We start from the raw sequence: 21,768 nt of genomic DNA, 5'->3' as shown, positions 1-21,768 counted from the left end.
TTTTCTTAATAAACAAGAATTTTTATTTTATAACATTGTTAGTAATAAAAATTACGATTTGAAAACACTACTAACCTAGTGTTGGTGATCCTAATATATATCAAAAAACATAAGTTCTGTTTTAAGAAGACTAGCAGTCTCTAACATCAATAATTTGCTCAAAAATTACTTAGGACTACTTACTGATAGTGACTATTATGCTTAACAGGTTGAAAATAGCTTCTTTCATATATGTTCAAATAGTTACTCTTGGAAACATTCCTCAAATGTAAGTAATGTACTTTCTTTGAAAGCTAACAAGAAAGTGTTCACTTATAATAAAGGAGCTTGAGCTGAGTGGGCTACAAACCTAAACACAAGCCTTTGGCAAAGGAATGATGAACCCATATAGTAGCAGCTAGAAGTGCAAAATCTTAATTGTGTGATTTGAGAAAGGTCATGGACTTTTTCTTGGGATTCCAGCAAATTAGAGAGAAGGAAAAAGAAGGAGAAAGCAATAGGACAATATCACCTACCAGTGGGTGTCATTGAATAAATTAACTGTGACAGAGTAGGGCTAATTAGGATCAAGCATAATGTAGGAGGGAAGCATCTTTTATTTCCATGCAGAAGGAGCCTGCTTAATTTGAGCTAGAGTTTGGGAAGAAGGATTTAAATTATAGTTATCAACAAATGAAATACACAAACAATGCTTTTTGTTTTTTGCCAGTCCTGGGGCTTGAACTCAGGGCCTGAGCACTGTCCCTGGCTTCTTTTTGCTCAAGGCTAGTGCTCTACCTCTGGAGCCACCACTTCCGGCTTTTTCTGTTCATGTGGTGCTGAGGAATCAAACCTAGGGTTTCATGAATGGTAGGCAAGCACTATACCACTAAGCCACATTCCCAGTTCCTCTGAAATACACAAACTATAAAAAGTATTTATGGGCCTGGGAATGTGGCTTAGAGGTAGATTGCTTGCCTAGCATGCATGAAGCCCTGGGTTTGATTCCTCCACACCACATAAACTGAAAAAGCCATAGTGGCACTGTGGTTCAAGTGGTAGAGTGCTAGCCTTGAGCAAAAAGAAGCCAGGGACAGTGCTCAGGCCCTCAGTTCAAGCCCCAGGACTGGCCAAAAAAAAAAAATTTACATGTTTAAAAATGTGAGCCTTAATTTTTTTGGAGACTTAATCCTTAAGTCTTTAGAACTTTCTTTGACATAGCAGTTAATAAGAATGAATTGCTATAAAATGAGAATTCAGGAAAAATGAGAATTCATTCTATATAAAAAAAAGACTCAAGTGAGCCTGATGAAATCTCAGTAGATTTGTTGATGCCATATTCTGATCATTAAGTCACCTCACTGTGAGAACATCTCTCTGTAATCCGTCTTCTGACACGATTGGTTCCAGAGAATTCTCTCACAGTCTCTCTGGCACTCTCCCCCATTCTAATCAAGAGGAAAATTACACACTATTTTATCAAATGGCAGTCCCACACACTCTCATCTTTCTCCAGCTTTCCACTTATGTGCTGATTAGACCACATCCTGTTAATATAGACTTGCAGGAGTTATCTTTTTTTTTTTTAAACTGATAACTTAAAGCTGTTGTTAGCTTAATCATAAAATCTACCAACAACCAGGCTTCATTGCAATGGAATGAGATGTCTGATTTGGGGACAGGGGAGGGAAGAATAGAAGAGAATAGTTTAAAGTTACATGAAATGATTAAGGACTCTCTTAATCACTGAGATGTAAGACCAAAATTTGTGTTGTTAATATCACTGCTGTATTGTCTGGCACATAGTAGTTACTCAATGCCTATTTGTGAAAGTAACAAAGCTTAGCTTTCTGTTGATACTAAGGCCTTGTACAAATTTCCTTTTTATTTGGGAGTTGGCTTCTGCTGTTTGCCAATAACTGCAAGGAGTTGATGGCTCAGGCCTGTAATCCTAATCAGGAGGCTCACATCTGAGGATTGTGCTTTGAAGCCAGCCCTTACAGCAAAGTCTATTAGACTCTTATCTCTCAAATTTATCACCCCAAAGCCACAAGTTGTAGAGCAAAAAAGTTAAGGAACAGCATTCAGGCCCTGAGTTGAAGCCCCAATACTGGTACAAAAAAGAAGAATGCAGATTGATACAATATTTAGATTATATTAATAAAAGTTCAGCCCTTTTTCTTCCTCATCTAAGCCTCTATATGTATTATCAAAAAAGCATGCCATCATCATGTTTTCAAAACCGAAGGGTATAGTGCATCATGCAAAATCCTAAAGATAGGTTGGAGGTTCACTCTAGCACTATAGTACCCACCTAGCATCTATCTGTGAGACTCTAGATTCAATCCGCAGAACTGCTAATCGAACCAAAGAAAACAAAAAAAAAACCTAAAAGTGCTGGGTAATTAGAAATGATACTCACAACGTTGCCAGAAAAATAAATGAAGTAATCTCAAGCGGGTACAGCTGTTACAGGTTCAAGCATATTCTAACACTAAATTCTGATATTAAAATCGGTGTGTTTAGTAGGAATTATATCCTTGCATTTATGAAAAGTGATTCTTTGTTTTGAAAGATCTGTAGCTTTCAAAACTTCCAGGCTGGGTTTTGACATTTCTGTGGAGTGTTTGCTATAGAATAACATGTCCACAGAATGTCTATAACCAACAATAATACACTTCGCGAAAGGAAACATCTATTCCAAAATGTATATTTATAGCTAGAGTTCTCAATAGTTTTATATGAATACTTCCCTTTATTCTTTCTGTGTGTTATTAATTATATTTTTCTTTAAGTAGTTGTACAAAGGAGTTACAATTCAATAAGACAGTTTATGAATACAGTGCATCTTGGTCAGTATCACCATTCTTCTTCATATATCTGTATATTTAATCTTCTCCCTCACAGGTCTATATATTTAATATTTTTGTTGTTGCCCATACTAGGGCTTGAACTCTAGGATTGGGAGCTGTCCCTTACCTTTTCTGCTCAAGACTGGAGCTACACTTCCACTTCTAACTTTTCATTGGTTAACTAGAGTTAACAATCTCATAGACTTCTATGCCGAGGAGAGCTGTGACCTTCAATCCTCAGATTCTCAGCCTTCTAAGGAGCTAGGATTACAGGCGTGAGCCAGTAGTGCCTGGCTCTATATTTTAATCATTAGAACACTTAATTTTTCAGCCAGTAGAACACACATGTCTACATACAGTCTATCCTTTCTTGCTGGAAAATTAAATGGCACTTTACCAAAGCCTAGCTTGTTTCTTTACTGTTATATTTTTACAAATGAAGCAGAAGACATTATTTACCTGGTTCTTCAACCTTTGAGCCTGGCTCTTCAAATGATGGATCACAGCCTCTGCTTCCTGTGCTTTCTGAAGACCGTTCCTTGAGAGAGTTAGAGTGCCTTGACAGCTAGAACCACCACACTGCCTGTGTCCCTCAGGGCCCATGCAGACAGCGCCCCCACAGGATGACACACTACAAGGCAAATTCCCTCTTTCTCCACATACCTTACAGGAGAAATGGCAAAGCAGCTTGTTAGTAGTGATTTTCCTAATGCTACCCAATTTAATTTAATTGTATGGTAAAGATGATATACAGAGGGGTTACAGTTACATAACTAAGGTAATGAGTACATTTCTTGTTGAAGAGTATTACCCCCCTACCTCATTTTCTCCCCCTCCCCCCTCCAAGTTGTAAAATTCATTTCCAACACAGTGCCTAGTGAATATCACTGTTGCATTGGTTCCCTTTGTCCTTTGTCTCACCATTTTGTTATTTCCTTTCCCTTCCCCAAATCAGATAAAAGTATATACAAGACACAGAGTACCAAAATCAAAAAGAGTGACAACAGGGGATAAACCAAGGGGGGAAAGATGAAAGAAAAAAGAAATAACCCCACACAGTACATTAAAATAAAACAAAACAACCTCTTGTTTCCATATCTTGGAGTTCATTTTGATTACCATCATTTTATATGGTCATATGTACATAGCTATTTAGCTGTTGTGATCCTTTGCTGGGACTATTCTAGACATACATTAGTTATCACAAATGAGGGAAACCATGGAGCCTATGTTTATTTAGATCTGGCTTGTTTCACCTGTTACTGGGACTTGAACTCTGACCTTGTGTTCTTGCTTGGCTTTTTCCACTTAAGGCTAGTGTTCTACCACTTGAGCTGCACCTCCACTCCCAACGCATTGCTTTTCCATGCAGCTTTCTTTAGTTGTTACCTACACTAAATATAAGGAGGTGATCTTAGTAGGTCCTGAGTAACTGAATAAGTATTTAAGTTATCAATTTTGTGCCAATCTGCCCTTTTTATACTTATAGGTTTTTTTAACTTATATTTTAAGGCTTCCATATTAGTTTACTTTTCATCCTTTGAAGATGGATATTAATTTTTACTCATAACAAAGCAAGAAGAACTAGTGTCTATTTGTTGTACTATTTTGTAACTAGTGATATAAAATGATAATATCAAGCAATAAGTTTGATCTTTAATTTTGACTAATCCTTGAATTAAGACATAAAAATGAAATATAGACTAAGCATATTTATATTTTTGCATGTTATGCTAAGAAAGTATATTGCATATTATTCATGTATTTACAAACATATACTTGTATTATTCATATTTTTATAAATGTAAATGTAATAAATAAATGACAAGAAAAAAGTACAGTTAAGGAGATCTGTATACAGAGAAGAATCCATAAACTTTTTACTAAACCATTAAGAATTTTACCTTTTCATTCAATATCTGGATATCTGGTACCTTAATCTGCTCTAATTTTTCCAGTAACAAGTTTTCTTTAGAGGTGACTGTATCTAAAATGGCAAGTAAGTTGTTCCTGGTATTTTCAGAGCTATTTATGATGGGACTGATTTCATTAATTTTCTTTTCAGCAGATTCTGATATGTGATAATACTTCGTGATGTTTTCTGAGGAATCTACATCAACACAAATTGTGGTAAGATAAAATAAAGGTAAATTAGATTTTGAGAAAAATGAATATATTAGCTATCATGATAGTCATGCCATGATTTATTTTGTCTTAATCTCAGTTTTCATTACAAAACTTCAGTACCCTTGCTTGAATTTCCATCTGATAGGGAAGGATTAGATGAGTTGTAATAGATACAGGCCATGACTTTCAAGTCCTCTTTAGATGGGCTTTGTCTTGGCTCTTCTCTTTACTACCTGGGTATATCTTCGAACACATACCTTAGATTTCATCTCCCTGCTCATAAATTGGTGTTAAAAATTTGTAAAGATTAAGTGAAACAATATGAAAATATTTTGTAAAATGTGCCACAAGCTAGGTGCTGGTGGCTCACCCCTATAATTCTAGCTACTCAGGAGGCTGAGATCTGGGGATCAGGGGTCGAAGCCAGCTTGAGCAGGAAAGTCTATGAGACTCTTTATCTCCAATTAATGAGCAGAAAATTGGAAGTGGTGCTGTGGCTCAAAGTGGTCGAATGCTAGCTTTGTACAAAAAATCTCAGGGACAGCACCCAGGCCCTGAATTCAAGCCCGATGACTGACCAAAGAAAAAAGAAAAGAAAAGTACCACAAATATAAGTACCTACATAAAGTCCAACATGATGAACCAGCCTAAATTCAGGATCTGGGCCCTGTTCCTAAGCTTTTTCACTCAAGGCTAGTGCTCTACCACTTTGAGCAACAGCTCCACTAGATTTTTAAACTCTTAACTCCACATTTTAGGAATGAGAAGCCTAGTATCTTGATTTCACTTCCTATACAACTATAATCTAGGTATGAGACAAAGCTATCTGATCTCCCCCCGCCCCCACCCCCACCCCCACCAGTCATGGATCTTGAACTTAGGACCTGGGCATTATCCCTGAGCTTCTTTTTTGCTCAAGGCTAGCACTGTACTACTTGAGCCACAGTGCTACTTTCACCTTTTTCTGTTTGTGTGAAAACAATAATAGAAACATTTTTTTGTGTGATTTGTGGAGCTTGAATTCAGGGCTTAGGTAGGCCCTGTCCCTGAGCTTCTCTGTGCTCAAGGCTAGCACTCTACCACTTGAGCCACAGTGCCACTTACAGTTTTGAGAGGTTAATTGGAGATAAGAGTCTCATAGACTTTCTTGCTTGGGTTGGCTTTGAACTGCAATACTCAGCCTCCTGAGTAGCTAGGATTACAGGTGTGAGTCACTTGTGTGTGGCTAAAAATGTTCTTATTTTTTGGAATGACTTTCTGTTGTTACTTATCTGACAAACTTAGTTTCATCCTGCAAGGCTCACTTCAGTTGTTATCTTCTTCCTGAATTCTTCCCTAAAATGAAAACCAAGATTTTTTTTTTTTTGCCAATTTGGGGCTTGAACTCAGGGCCTGAGCACTTCCCTGGCTTCTTTTTGCTCAAGGCTAGCACTCTACCTCTTGTGCCACAGTGCCACTTCCATCTTTTTCTGTTTATATGGTGCTGAGGACTCAAACCCAGGGCTTCATGCATGCTGGGCAAGCACTCTACCACTAAGCCACATTCCCAGCCCAGAATCTGATTTTTGTACCCTGCAACCAAAGCAGGTTCCTATCTACCTCATAGCAGGAATAACTCAAGGGCAGGTACTTGCCATAATCATTTCCCTGTCTCTAGTGCCCAACAGTGCTTAATGACTGCTGTTGGCCTGTAAATTATAACATCTCCCAGTATGGAGAAGTTTTACTTTACCTGGCTTGGGGTCATTTCCAGCGGATCTTGAGTTCTTTCAGTGGTGTCTTATTCCACAGCAGGAATCAGAATAAATTCCTTATGCTTGACATGGTATTGATTAAACACTATTGATAGATCTTTTCTAGAATTTATTTGATTAAATTTAGACATTCTTAATTGTGGTCTATTTTTTTCTCTTTGGGTCAAAGATCGAATGAAAAACAGTCACTACACAGAGAATAAGGCAAAGCAGTCAAAGTTTATGTATTGACAAGGGTTCAGTATATTTCTCCTTTACCTCTCAATTAGATGGAGTAGGTGTGAGTAAACTCAATATTGACTTGGTAGTACAGGTTGTCTATTTACAAATATAATGGGAAATGCCATCTTCAACAAGAGATGAGCTGATTAAAGCTTTGCTTTAGAGTTCCTTTATCCTCCAAGTTGATCTTGGTTTTGACATGGCTCACATTCAGTTTTAAGAACTATGCAATATGAAGAAATGGTTCCCAGTATTTTGCATGATTCCAATTCCAACAAATTTCTCAAGAGGAATATATTTCCCTTTTGCCTTTTATTCTTTCACATTTGTGGTTGCTGGAAATGAAGTGACATATCCAGGAAGGAAAAAGAAGGAAACCCATTTCTTTAATGTGCCTAGGGCCACATGAGAATTTCTAAGTTACTGATTTGTTATTAGATTACTTTGAGTTTTACTATTTGTTTAGTATCAGACACTGCTAACCTTTGTTAGTTTAAAAAAATGCTATACAGGCTCTGCAATGTTTAAAAAGTTTTAAAAGAGTGAAATATCTGTGTACAAATAATACTCTGAATGCATGTTCTAAGGTGCTCAAGCATCATGGAGTAAGCAGAGAATGGCTTACTTCTGGAATCCTCTGTGGATTTCATCAAAGTTCATGCAGAAACAGTTAAAGCTCATTTTCTCTCTTACCTATAATGTTTGCATTAAGGATGCTGGATTGCAAATCAACTTCCTCCTGAAGGTTTTCGAGTAAAATGTTTGTTTCATTTTCCATTCTTGCTATAGTTTCCTTTAGATCTTTAAATTCAAATACTGTTTTCAGTTGTTCACTTAGCTGCATGAATTGTTTTCTGTTGGAGAAAACAAAGTTATATATGGTTAAGCTTTTATTACATTTGAAATATTGATAATCAAAAACATGCCACAAAATTGTCCTCATGATTAGTTGTCCTCCATTAAAAGGGACCTCCACACATAGAATTTTCTTTTGAGGTTATAAATCTAGTATTGGCTCTTCTCTTTTTTCTTTCTTCAGCTTCCTGGCATATTTCATCACTTATTTAAACCGTGACAAACATTCAAGTTCTAGTAAAGGTTTTCCATTTCAACTGTCTCTGCTGTTTCTCTCTTTGCTTAGCATTTCAAAACATGCATTCAGACATGATTCCCTTAAATCAATCCAAAAGAGCCAGTTTACAATTGGCCTTTAGCACATGATAAGACAAAATGCTTTACCCAGTGTAGGGTAAAATGAGTTCTTTAGAGTACGTCAGCTTTCTACAAAATTCATTTCAGTCCTACTTCTAGAGGATCTTAACTTTTAACTTACAGCAGTGATAAGGTCCCTTGCTGGCAAGAGAAAGCTGGATGTATTTTCCCCCATTCCCTTTGTCCTTGACAGTTCACACTGATTAGAGGTGTCTGGGCCTTCTCTGAGTTACTCTATGTTGTATAAAACAGCTTTCAGGCCATACCCAGCCCTGAGTCACTGCATTTATAAAGGAACACTTTTGACCTGAGTTATCTCATTTTGAGTATAAGTGCCAATACAGAATGATTCCACATGTTGTAGATAGGCAAACAACCACTGACTACAGCATACCATGAGGCACAAACCAGTAAACAATTTGTTTGTGCCAATAAATAACTGCATCTGTGAATATATTGGATCATATCAGAAACCTGAGCTGGTCAATCATACCGGGTATAACCTGGGACTATGAAAGGAGCATCCCAAGACATAGATGTGTGTCATACTGACTTATCACCCTGTTGCTTTCAATGAGCCATCCTATCTGGCAAAACTACTTCACTAAAGGAACTTTTCCTCTCCAGCTCAAGTGCAGTTTGTCCTGCTTGTAAGACACAGCTCTCTTCAAACAGACCCTTGAAACTGTCTGGACCTATATTTTACAATCTTGTGCCCTGAATAGTTCTGTGCCTGGGGTTTATAAAACTTCTTACCTAGTGCCCTGCAGAGATTTTTCCTTGTATCTCTATCACTTCTCTAATGGTGCTTCAGTACAGCCCTCTGCACCCTGTAACCACATACATTGTACCACATAATCCCCCTATAAACACTGTTGTGTGAAGTATAATGTGTTAATATTTATAATTAAAATTGGGATAAAAGAAATTGTGATCAGCAACAGCCACAAATAGAAATGGAATTCAGGATGATTTGGTGAATAATAGCCAATGAAATTACTTAGCTTGTGAATTTGTTGCTTTTAAATACATTGTGACATTGTGGAAAGACAAATATGTTTCTGATATAGCTGACTCATGACACAGGCCTTTTCTTACTTCAGTTTGCTCAGTTTAGCACATATAGTTGGTTCAAGTGGACAATGAAGCTCTCCTTGATGGGGAAATTAGGCGTAATCTTGAAGGGTACAATTGAGGGGATCTGAGTTTATGAGACTAATTTATCTTGGCATAAGTAAAAATATTATCTAATGCTTCCTAAACTTCCCCCCCTAATAAACTTTTTTTCTCTTCTACAGACTTCTCCTTCAGGCTCCAATGTTTAGGACCATAGAAATATAATTATTTAGACTAATAATGCTTATAACAAATACTACTATTATACCGGAATTCTTTAAGCATTACTGTGTGTAGTCAGTATGCTAAGTTATTTGTTTGGAGTAATATTCCCAAGAATCCTATGAAATATCCTCTGTCTGTCTGTCTGTTTCTGTCTCTCTCTGTCTCAGAGGGTATTGCTTCCAGACTGGCTTACTGTTCAGTTAGGGATGGCCTTGAACTCAAATTCAATATCCTCCAGCTTGAATGTTAGAATTACAGGTGTGAACCATCATACATGGCCTCTGTGTGTGTGTGTGCGCACGCGCGTGCTAGCCCTGACACTTGAACTTTTAGTTCCTTAGCTTTTCCACCAGAGATGCTACTCTACCACTTGTGCCACAGCTCTACTTTCAGCTATTTAATGGTTAATTGGAGACTTTCCTGCCTGAGTTAGCTTCAAACCACAATCCTCAGATCTGAGCCTCCTGATTAGCTAGGATTATAGGTGTGCACCATGAGTGCCTGGTTGCTTCTTTCTCTTTTTAACAAGAAACCAAAGCTGGAGACCTTACATGCCTGAAGCCACATGGATGGTAAGTGGATTTGAACTAAGGTAGTTTGGCTTCTGAGTTTTTATGCTCATGGTAGCCTAGGTTCCTTATCTTCTTGCTTCCTTTTGACTGGTAATATATTCATCAAATTTTTGTATGTAACTACACCTGGCTTGGGGAATATAGGTACTCTCTGCCCTGATGAATCTTCCACTAAGGCAACAGTGGAGGAGCACAAGATATTCTTTGAACCTATCTGTAAAGATGGAGAGAGGAGATACATGCCTTTCTCTGGGGAGGTCAGGGGGTGCTTAGATGTTAGATGGTGTTTGGGTACCACTAAAAAGCAACATGGGTTTAGTGGGTAGAGCACAAGTATCTTGGCATCTGATTGAAGAGACTCAGTAGCCAACTGTTTCTCTTCATTTTAGTCTGGGTCCAGAATTCTTCTTACTGTCTTCTTTCTGGCCCTGCTTAGGGATCCTACTTTCCTCAGTCTAGAATGCCTATTATAGATTAATTAATTTTGCTACCCTGTGGTACATTGACATTTTACTAATATCTATAACCACTAACTAGTGGTTCATGTCTAAAGCTCATCCTTAAACATGTTTTCTTCAGGCTATACCGTGAAAATTCAAATGTCTGATAAACACACACCAAAAAATAAATTAATAAAGCCACCACCACCACCGCCATCACCACCACCACCACCACCACCACCACCACCACCACCACCACCACCACCCCCACCCCTCACAGTTTCAAATTAATTCAGGAAACTTTTTGGGGAGGTAGGATTTCTTGATATGACCATATACTTCATTTTTCTAGTAGACTATATTAATACATCTTTGGTCCAGAGCAAGTTAGTAAAACTTGCCTCTGAAGTCCCAGGGTCTCTGTGATCACTATCCAGACAGCTGTAATATGGGGGTATGGCTGTGTTTCAGTGGGACTCATCCATAGTGCTCTATTTGATTTGACCTGTCATTTGTAGTTTTCTGATATCTAGCCAAAGAACAACCAATATAATTTCAAGTAATAGTTGATGAATGAAAAAAGAGACCCAACAATACATTATGAAGTAATCTTCCATTTTGAAAGAATTACCATCCTTATTTTAAGACTGTTTCAACTTCTAAACAACTGGAGAGTTTAGGAAGGTCTGCTAAGTTTTCCTTGGTTGTAACATTGAAAAGTATGTTATTTGTTGTTAGGAATGACTATACTTCTAATATTCTGTCTTTTAGGTGAGATTGGGTACATTCAGTGTGGTATGGCTATGAACCAGTTTCATGGTTTCCAGCTTTGCTGGGTTTGAGATTCTCAATCTCCTTTTTTAATTTAGTGTTAGGGAATCAAACCATGGCCCTATCAATGGTAGGCAAGCACTCTACCACCAAACTATACTTCTAGCCCCCCAACTAGCTTCTTAATAGAGTCATTTTGTTATAATCAATGGCATTGATGAAAAAAATCACATGAAATACTAACGAGTCAAGAAAGGGATAGGAAAACATGATTACTGATCAATTTCCTAAAGCCAACATGTGTATATTTCTAAGTTGAAAGCTGAGGATGTGAGCACTTGGTGGGTGTCAGGGTGAGTCAGTAGTTGGGCCAAATCTTACCTCACAGAGTCATGATAGCCCTTGACTTCTGAGAATTCTCCAGATGAGAGAAGCGGCTGTTTCAAAAGCCTCTCTATTGCAGATACATTCTCTCTGAGGTTTTTGAAGTCTACCTCGCAGCCAGGCAGAGTCTCTCTTTTATCTTCCAAGTTATCAGCCAGCCTAATTAACCCTTGCACTGCTTTGGAGAGGGAAGAAATCGTGTGGTCCCATTGATTAAAGCAGAAGTGACATGGAAGACAGGCAGGAAATTCCTGATTGTGACCCCGGGCACAGTGGTCACATTGCTGGCCGCTAACACCCTCCCGGCAGAGGCACATGCCTGTGTCTGGGTCACAGAGAGGCTTCCGGGTTCCTTCACTGTTGCACTCACATGCTTAAAAGAGAAAAGGAAAAGAGAACATCACTTGGTCTTTTGCTCATGACTAGTACAAAAGAAAAGCCCTCTCCTCTCTCCTGAGGATATTCCCAACTCATGTTTCTTGGGTGACAATTTAAAGAATTTGATTTCAGAGATCTGCATGATGGCCGTTAAAATACAGCATGTTTCTCTGTATTCCAGTAACAACTCAGCTAATTTTTTTTTCTTCTTCTTATTTATTTTTTGCCAGTCCTGGGCCTTGGAGTAAGGGCCTGAGCACTGTCCCCGGCTTCTTTTTGCTCAAGGCTAGCACTCTGCCACTTGAGCCACAGCGCCACTTCTGGCTGTTTTCTGCATACGTGGTGCTTGGGAATCCAGGGCTTCATGTATATGAGTCAAGCACTCTTGCCACTAGGCCATATTCCCAGCCCCCTCAGCTCATTTTTTTTTTAACATGGAAACTATTAGATGCTGTTTTTACTTTGTAGGCCCCACATGTGGGGCCTTATCTGATGTTTGAGTGAGGCATGTGGATGTCATGGGGACCTGTACATTAGTGAGTGCGGCAGCTGCCTCCACTGTTACTTCAGATGTGACACTGACTTTAAGAATTCCCAGCCTGGGGGCTCATCCCTGTCATCTTCCATTCTATAGAGAGACTCCTTCATTCTCTATAAACTCAATGCATTTTGCCTTAATTTTTTAAAATGGTGGATCACATCCAGCTCTTTGAGAAGGTTCCTGATGAGGTCAGAAGATTGGGGATCAGGAGGGCCACTGCTGTTATTGCTGTTTCCAAACAGTTAGGTAATCCCTAGCCTGTGTCTTCAGACTCACTAGACAAAGCAAGGTGTAAAAGGTATATGACAGTTGACTACAAATAATGCCAATTGCAAATAAAACCTGATTAGCACAATGGATTCCTCAAATAGATATAATCCATCACATTCTACCCAGGGGCCTCATTCGGCATGAAGCCTGTGGGGAGAGCAGTATCACTCCACCAGTGGGAGGCCATGGTTCCTCTCATGAAATGTCTTCCCCAGGAGCTTCAGTGGGTCTGTCGACTAACTTGATTTGCAAAGTTTCCCCCAATGTTTCACTTATATATAAAAAGAAAAGCATTTTAATGAAATGATGTCGGGACCCCTTTCACTCTTGCACGTGACAGGGTGGAAAGCTGGAGTGCGGCCCAACGTGCAAACCTTGGCGGTGTGTAGTCGCTTGACGCCCCTCCTCCCCTCGCACACTTAAAGAACAACACAGGAGTCGCATGGGCGTTTCGGGGTAAGCTTCTGGAACTTCCACCGGTTTTACTCAGGGGAGGGGTTTATATAACAGTAATCACGGCAGGAAGGGGCGGGACTAACTGCATACTAGCGCTAGGCTGATAAGCTGCCCATCATAGTGATGTCACAGAACTTCCTCTATGGGCGGTCATCACATCCCATAGGACAGCCCCTTGGGCCTGGCCCGGTGCCATTATGATATCCACACATGGCCGAGGCGGAAGGCGGGGCTGGTTTGCTACCTCTTCTGGTTCTGGACCCTGAAGGGGGTAGGAGTGGAAAACAGCCAAGCAGCCCCAGGGCAGGCGAAGAGGCAGGCCTCTCGGGACTGCTCCTTAAAGGTATAGCCAGAGCCCAACAAAATGAGATTTCTACAAAATTAGAGGAATGCAGGAAAAGAGCCTCTTAAAGACAGATGTTCCAAGGCCCCAATTCCTCCCTGTTTTATTGTTTTGTTTTAGTGCTTGAGGCTGGCAAGCAGGGCCTTGTCCATGCTAAGAAAGCATGCCACCACTGAAGTATAGCCCCAGATTCCCACCCCACCCCCTCGCTGCCCCTTTGGAAACTAGCAATTCCACTTAGAAAACTGAGGTAAAGCATAGCCTCGAGAAATTTACTGAGGACATGTTTTGAGTGGGGCAAGGGAAGGATGACAATATTTAGCTATCAGAGCACTCTTACACATGAATGGAGTGAAGAAAACAGTTACTATGCATAGCAGTGTCGGGGTGACAATGATTATACATCTGTCACACCTGACACTTCTTGGAATCCATTTGCTTTGGAAAGCTGACTTTAAATGGAGAATCAAAAATCTCACCTCCCAGAAAACAACCTGAACTCCAAATTTGTGCTGTCCAATATAATACCCACTAATCACATGGGACTATTTCAGTTTAAGTAAATAAAGTAAAGGAAATGTACAATTTTCTTCCTCAGTTTAAGTGTCTGTACTTCAAGTGTTTGATAGTTTCCTTTGGCTAGTGGCTCCTGCCATGGACGGAAAAGATTGAGCATCTCCTTCACCAATCAAAGCTCTCCTAGACAGTGGCGCTCTATGTCCTACAATGGGGCCTCACTCAAGAAATGACAGGCACTGGAACACAAACTCCAAGAGGAGTTCACCAGCTCTAGCACCCAACCAACATTTTATGAATGCTGATTAGATAAATAAGCTAATGACTATGTAATAGACCTAGAGTTACAGATTCATTTTGGGGAAATAATACTCTTGCTTCCTCTGTCCTGTCTCCCAGCCTCTATACCTCAATCCACAGTGGTTGATTTTCCTTAGCAGGTTTTCCAATAGCGAATAATTGGCTGTCAGTCATAATCCTGGAGGTTTGTGCCATAGTAAGAACTTTGAGTGATTTTAATACAAGTTACAAGTTTTAACATAGACTCCCATTTTAATACAGGCTAACAGTTTTTTTTAATTTACTGTAAAGGTGATGAACAGGGGGTTGTGGGTACATAAGTAAGGTAATGACTATATTTCTTTTTAAACAGTTACCCCCTTCCCTCATTTTCTCCTGCGTACCACTCCCTAGGCTAAAAGTTTTAACATAGAAAAGCCTCCTTTTAGAGAACTACAAAAATATTATTTTCAAAAGTAGGATTTAACTTCTATGGGTTTCCTAAATTCATACTGCCAAAAGCAACAACCAAATAAAGGAACTTGAGACTTGGGGGTTGGGTTTGCATCATGCCCTGTGAGGACCAGCTGGCTGTACTCATGTGTCGTTAAGAGTTCCAGTACTTACGGATGCATCGCTTGAATGGGTCTCTGTAATAATTTTCCTTGCACTCACTGCAGCGTTTCCCACCATGGCCTCGTTTGCACGGGCACTGGCCTGTAAGCTGTGAGAACAGTTATGGGTGAGGAATTGACAAGCATTATGGTCTGAGCACATGATGCATTTTCATAGGAAATGTTTTCCCCTCCGGTGATTTAGAACATACAGCTGTTCAAGGGTGGAGGAAGGATATTTCCCATGGCCAGAAAGAAGCCCCGGACAATATCAAGGACGGAGAGTTAATGTGTTTTGGCTTAGAGCTCTTGGACATACTGCCTGCTTCCAGCTGTTCAGGGACAGGTGGCCCCAAACTAGGAAACATACACAGATGTAAATGAAAACAAAACACATATTGGGAAACTGGCCACATTCTTTTCCTCTACTGTTATGTGAGTTTCCCATAAGGGACAGAAGGAGAGAAGCCAAAGACCTGGCCTAACATTTATCAATTAATTTGGCAAGAAATGTTTCAATTATAGAATGTGTGATGTAGCTTTTACCAAGGAGACTAATGTCTTGCTCAACAAAATGATAATTTTTTGTGTGTGTGCTGTATATTCATCATTTAATGACAGTTATATAACTGTGTTTTGGGGGAAAGACTGAATTTTCCTATCCCCTACCAACTTGCTTCTTGACTTTTATGAAAACTGAAGAAGTTGGAACATAGTAGGAAATTATACAGAAATAAATAATTTTTAGTGACATCTTAAGTTATACTTGATCATATCGGCCTAAATATTTGTAAAATACTTCCAGTGGAAGTATAACTGAATTTATATGGAAACCAGATCTACCAAGCTTCTATCGGTCTTTGGAGATCCCATTAGCTCCTGCTGAAGTATAGGGAATTATGGGAGCTTGCTGACATGCTGATGACTGTTCTTGGTTGTTAGGCAGTGTTTTCTTGTCCTCTTTGTAACCTGCTCCTTTTATTCTGAGTCGTGTCTTATAGAATTACACAAGCAGGCAGCCTCCCTGTTCTGTATCCGCAGAAGCCATCTCATCACCTCCACTTCCCTCCCTGGGGCTCACCACTTTCATCTCAGATAGTGTTTTCCCAACCATCATTCTAGTTGTCTTCCTCTGGATGCACACATTTGTTGTTTATACTATGTTCACATTGTGGCGCTTCCACAGAAAGACAGATCCTGCATGTTCTCATTCATGAATGGAAGCTAAAAATAAGATCTTAAAGAAAGAGTAGAACAGTGTTTATCACAGGCTAGGAAGAGTAGAGGGAAGGGAAGATCGAGACTTTCTTCTATCCTTAAGCTCCTTCATAGTTTAATGGCTACAACGTTAGATGGAAGGATTAAGTTCTAGTATTCTATAGCACAAGAGAGTGACTATGGCTAATAGTGACACACACATACACACACATGTGCGTGCGTGCACACACACACAGAGCTAGAAAATCTGGGCACTCGTGGCTCATGCCTGTAATCCTAGCTGCTTAGGAGGCTAAGGAACTGAGGGTCACAGCTCAAAGTTCCAGACTGGGCAGGAAAGTCCATGAAACTTTTATTTTTAATTAACCAGCCAAAAGATGCAAGTGGAGCTGCAGATCAAGTAGTTGAGCATCAGACTTAACCCAGGCTCTGAGTTCAAGCCCTAGTATCAGCACACATGTATGTACACATGTGCATATTGCACCCCCCCCCAAGCTAGCGAGAAGAGAGGATTTTGGATGTTGTCAACACAAAGAAGTGATATGTATTTCAAGTATAGATATGATAATTGCCCCCAGTTTGATCATGATACATTGTAGATGTGTATCAAAATATCACATAAGAAGATATAATTGCCATGTGCCACTTAAACCTTTAAAAAGTTGTCAGCGTTGTGGTGCTCAGCAATGACAGAAATGCTCCTGGAGTTGTTTGGCTGAGTGATAAGTTGCTGACCCTGCACATAGCATGACCCCCACTCACTCCAGCCTGAGCAGGCATTGCCTTTCTGGCAGCCCTGGCACTCTGCTGGCTCATTTGAAGCATGCACACAACAAAAATTCTCAGATATTTTTCTCATGAGCTGGTGCCAAATGATTACGCCTACCATGTATTTATGCAAGACATTTGTAAAATTCAATTGCACAACTTTACTTTTACCCTGTTAACATTTCATCTTGTTTCTAGCCTACACAATATCTTGGTAGGATATCTGGCCTCGTTTTCTGTCTTGATCATAGTAGCTTACAGCTTTGCAGCATCTGCACACTTGAGAAGCTTGTTTGTCCAGCTCCATCTAAACTGTGATGCAAACATTGGCCAGCATGTTTGGATCTCTCTGTGGGAATGCGCTAGGGACCACCTCCTGGCTGATACAGAAACATTATCGGTAGTTGTTTAAACAGCTGGGAATCTAATTGTCCACATGTCTTCTCTGTATTCTAATGAAAGTGTTTTCTGAGTATAGAAAGCAACCTTTCTCAAGGGATCCTCATGGACCAAAACAACCTAAAATGCCCTGTTGCAAGGGGCCTTTCAGTTAAACCAATGCCATCTTCAAGTTCCTAGGCTGCCTTTGGCCTCCGTAAATGAACTGTGTGTTGACTGCTGCTGTATATGCATCCCTAAAGGCCTTAGTGGTGACATGAATGTTAGAAGTCTTTCATGGTTTAGGAAGCCAAGACATTTTATAGAGGTCTACCACTTTATCCTATGTTTGGTAGATGCAAGTTTGAGAATATACATGGCCACAGTGTGGTCATCTAGTGCCCAGATCTTGGCTTCTAATGCTGCAATAAAGGAACCAACAACTCATTGGAGGCATGGCTGATTTGCTTTGGCCATGAGAAACTCTTTCTGTTGGCCAAAGCTAGAACAATTAAACAGCAAAAGAACACTGAACCGTAACTAATAGTATGGTATAAGTATTCATGAGTCCACAGTGATATAAATAAATGATGGACTAGATGAATACCCCAGGGAACACCAGACAAATCTCAGAGCAGAAGAACTCCAGTTACTCATGGAAAGATGTAACTCCTCATTCCTTCCTTACTTCCATAGAGCAAAACAAGGAGAGTAACTTTACAATATAGAGGCCTGACAAATCCTGCTGATGATAGGTGATCAAAATCCACATGAAATTCACATGACATATGAGAAAGAGGGCAAGTCACCTTTCTGTTGTCTTCTTACAACCCATAAAGGAAAGATATCAGATAAATTTGAATGAAAAGACATTCCATAAAGTACTTCTCAAAACTACAAAGGCCATTAAAACCAAGGGAAAGCCTGAGAAAGTTTCACAGCCATGAAAAACCCAAAGAGAAATGACTAAACTGTAATGAGTTCTGGATGGGGTCTTGGACCTGAAAAAGGACATTAGGTAAAAAATTAAGGAAATTTGGATACATTTTGGAGTTTAGATAATGTAATATGTCAACATTGGTTCATTCATTGTGACAAATGTACCATACTATTGCAAGATGCTAATAAGAAGGGAAATTGGGTGTGGGGTAGAGTTTATCTGTACTACTTTACAAATCTATTTTTAAAGCAAAAGATTTGTTTTGGAAAAGGAGTGCTAGCTTGTAATCCTAGCTACTTGGGAGGTAAGAGATCAAGGGATCGTGGTTTGAATTCAGCCCAGAGTTAAAACTTGGTGAGAGGGGGAGGGGGGAATGAGGGTGGAGGTAACAAACAGTACAAGAAATGTATCCAATGACTAACAAATGAAACTGTAACCTCTCTGTACATCAGTTTGACAATAAAAAATTAAAAAAAAACTTGGTGAGATGCCATCTCAACCAATGGTTGGTCATGGCGATGTGCCCCAGTCATCCCTAGCTATGTGGGGAAGTACAAGTAGGAGGATGATAGCCCAGGTCAACCAGGGCAAAAAGTGAGACTCCATCTTGAAAATAATCAATGGAAAATGGGGCTGAAGGGGTGATTCAAGTGGAAGGGTTCCTTCCTGGCAAGCATAAAGCCCTGAATGCAATCCCCAATACCACTCCCCTCCCCCCCCCAAAAAAGAGAGGGGGACTGTGTGTGTGTTTGTGTGGGTTACTGGGAAAGGGTTGCAGAAAGAGGAAAAAGTGAGGAGAAAACATTCTAAACATAAGAACTACCTTCAAGCAGGTTTGGTGACTCATGGCTATAATACCCAGCACATGGAAGGCCATATTCCCAGCCCCTAAAGCAAGCATTCTTTACTCACAGGAAATCGTGCTTCATGGGCACTTTTCCCTCTGAGCGCACTAGTAAGTTTTAAAGTGTCTTGCCTGGTCACAGTGGCTACTCTGAGAGCCCTGGGGGTCACAGTCACACGGCTGGCATCCTCTGCCAGGAACTAGATTCCAGTATCCATCAACACAATGGTCGCATGCCAGGCCTGTGACATGGGGCAGACAAGGGCACACGCCAGTTACAGGGTCACAGCGGCAAGCTTCCCCACCAGGGGGACACGCAGTGGGATTCACTCCGGATGGATGACAGGAGCATCCTGGGATAAGAAAGCTGTCGTTAAAGTAAATTCAACAGTACTGGCAGGTAACAAACGACACAAACAGCCTGTTAAGCCTGGATCTAAGATTTCCTTAAATAGCTCAAAGAAACCCCCTATAGCAGTATAGGAATTATTAGGGAATCTAAGCAGTTTGAACATTTTAATTGCTTTTGATTGTCCAGATCGTCATCAACCTGCTATGTTCAAGAAGCTGGCAGTGAGGAAGGCTGTGAGCCTCATTCATCCCTTGTGCTCCTTGCCAAATCCCATTGATTTAAATGTTTCTTTTTTAAAGTGGTTTACTAAATCAACTTGAGTTAATAAAAATACTTAAAATGTCCCCTAAAATTAATACTCCTCTTTCTTTTTGATAAAACTCTCCTATTTCTACATTAAAGTAATTTGATGAACTTGTCATGATGTAGATTCTGGAGCTTACTCCAGAAATTCTGATTCCCTGGATTAGAAGATCAATCCAGGACTCTCCATATCAATCCTCCACCCCATCCCAGCCCCAGGGGAATTGGGCACAGGTATCCTGTGGATCCCACTTTGAGAAACAGTGCTTTGACTCTGCCAGCACAGATGTTAAAGGCAACTGTCAAGAAAGGCAAACTCTCACAGAGAGAGAGAGAGAGAGAGAGAGAGAGAGAGAGAGAGAGAGAGAGAGAGAGAGAGTCTTAACTGCATGTTGAGAACACGTGGGTGGCACTGCCCCATTTCTTCTGAGTTCAGCACTATAGCCCCATCACCCAGCAAGTGCTGCTTCTGCCTCAAGGACTGGTCTAAATGAAGTGAGATGAGAAGCTGACAGCTTCTCATTTATGAGCTGCCTCCTGGGAACTTGCAGACTTACTTTTGCAGGTCTGATTGAGAGCTGATCCAAAATGACCTTGTTGGCAAAGCTGGCAGTGTGGGCCCCGAGTGTTGTGCAGACATCGAAGGCACTCCCCTGTCACCCGGCTGCAGGACTCGGGATCAGTTACATCTATGTTGTTGTTACAGGCACATGGCTTGCAAGGCTCTCCAGAAACTCTTGGGTTGCCATAGAAACCAGGAGCACATTGTCTACACTGAATCCCTGAAAGGGGTAGGAAACCAGAAGGGGATGAGTGGTCAGTGTTAGGAGAGGTTGAAATAGAGTTATAGTTATTGGGCTTCTCTGGGGATAATGCGAAGTTACACAATGAAGTTAATGGGGGGGGGAACACTCCAAATTAAACAAAGCATTTTTTTTTTTTTTTTGTCAGTTGTGGGGTGTGAACTCCGGGCCTGGCTGCTGTCCCTGAGCTCTTCAGCTCAAGGATAGTGCTTTTCCCCTTGAGCCATAACACCACTCCCTGTTTTTCTGGTGGTTAACTGGAAATAAAAGTCTCATGGACTTTTCCTGCCTGGGCTGGCTTTGAACTGGATCCTCAGATCTCAGCCTTCTGAGCTAGGATAACAGGTGTGAGCCACCAACAACCAGCATAAAGCATGTTTTAAATTATTATTCATTCAGACAATTAAAAAGGTACTTAGAGCTAGAAAGTCTTTGGTGAAGGATGGATTCTAGTCTTTTTTAAAAAAAATTAAGGGGTTGTGGGAACAGAATTTTCTATTTTTTCTGCATAGCTAGAGCAACTCATACTTTAAAAGCCAAAGCTCATCTTAGTCCCTGTCCCCCCTAACTCCTCCAGGGGTCTCCTCTAGAAGCAGTTTCAAAGGAAAGTGCCAACTAGTCAATAGCCTGATATATGTATCTAGAAGGAGACTGGACAGAAGGCATGTTTGATGTCTGAGCTCTTGGAGGCACTTCCACAGAACATTCAGTTGTGTGGGACAAAAGAAAGGAAACATGAACTATACCTCATACCTGAATAACCTTGGAGACAGTGGCAGATTATATCTGAGCTCCAAGGACTCTGAGAACAGGATTGGGCAAAATACTGATCACTTGAGGGACCATCTGGACACAGGCAAGGACGACAGGATTGTCCTGAAGAAGGATTTCCATAGTAACCATCGATGCACCTGTCAAGGCAATTTCCTTTTACCAAAATATTCCAAGGAGAAGTTAATGTCTCAGCCAATGTGGATTTTCTCTGCCTTAGGATAATGCAACTCTCAAACTCAACATTTCAGAAGATTCTGATTTGCTCTGTGAAATGATTTTTTTCTGTTATATTAAAAGTGTCAAGTCAGAAGATTAAAGTAATTAAACTCAGTATAAT

The 21,768-nt window shown here is 40.2% G+C and overlaps 1 protein-coding gene across 1 annotated transcript in view; it reads right to left on the bottom strand.

Annotated features, from left to right (window-relative positions):
* The window catches only part of Lamb4 (laminin subunit beta 4), a 90,287-nt gene that overhangs the window by 13,375 nt on the left and 55,144 nt on the right, over positions 1–21,768 (bottom strand). Inside the window, 8 exon segments of the mRNA XM_048339790.1 lie at positions 3,291–3,494; positions 4,736–4,941; positions 7,628–7,788; positions 11,652–12,027; positions 15,065–15,161; positions 19,332–19,552; positions 20,412–20,636; positions 21,411–21,568. Coding sequence (XP_048195747.1) covers positions 3,291–3,494; positions 4,736–4,941; positions 7,628–7,788; positions 11,652–12,027; positions 15,065–15,161; positions 19,332–19,552; positions 20,412–20,636; positions 21,411–21,568 — 1,648 coding nt within the window.

The sequence above is a fragment of the Perognathus longimembris genome, chromosome 2, assembly GCF_023159225.1.
Source record: "Perognathus longimembris pacificus isolate PPM17 chromosome 2, ASM2315922v1, whole genome shotgun sequence".
Classification (NCBI taxonomy): Eukaryota; Metazoa; Chordata; class Mammalia; order Rodentia; family Heteromyidae; genus Perognathus; species Perognathus longimembris.
The sequence above is the reverse complement of the archived record's forward strand: the minus strand, read 5'-3'. Positions and strand labels throughout refer to the sequence as shown.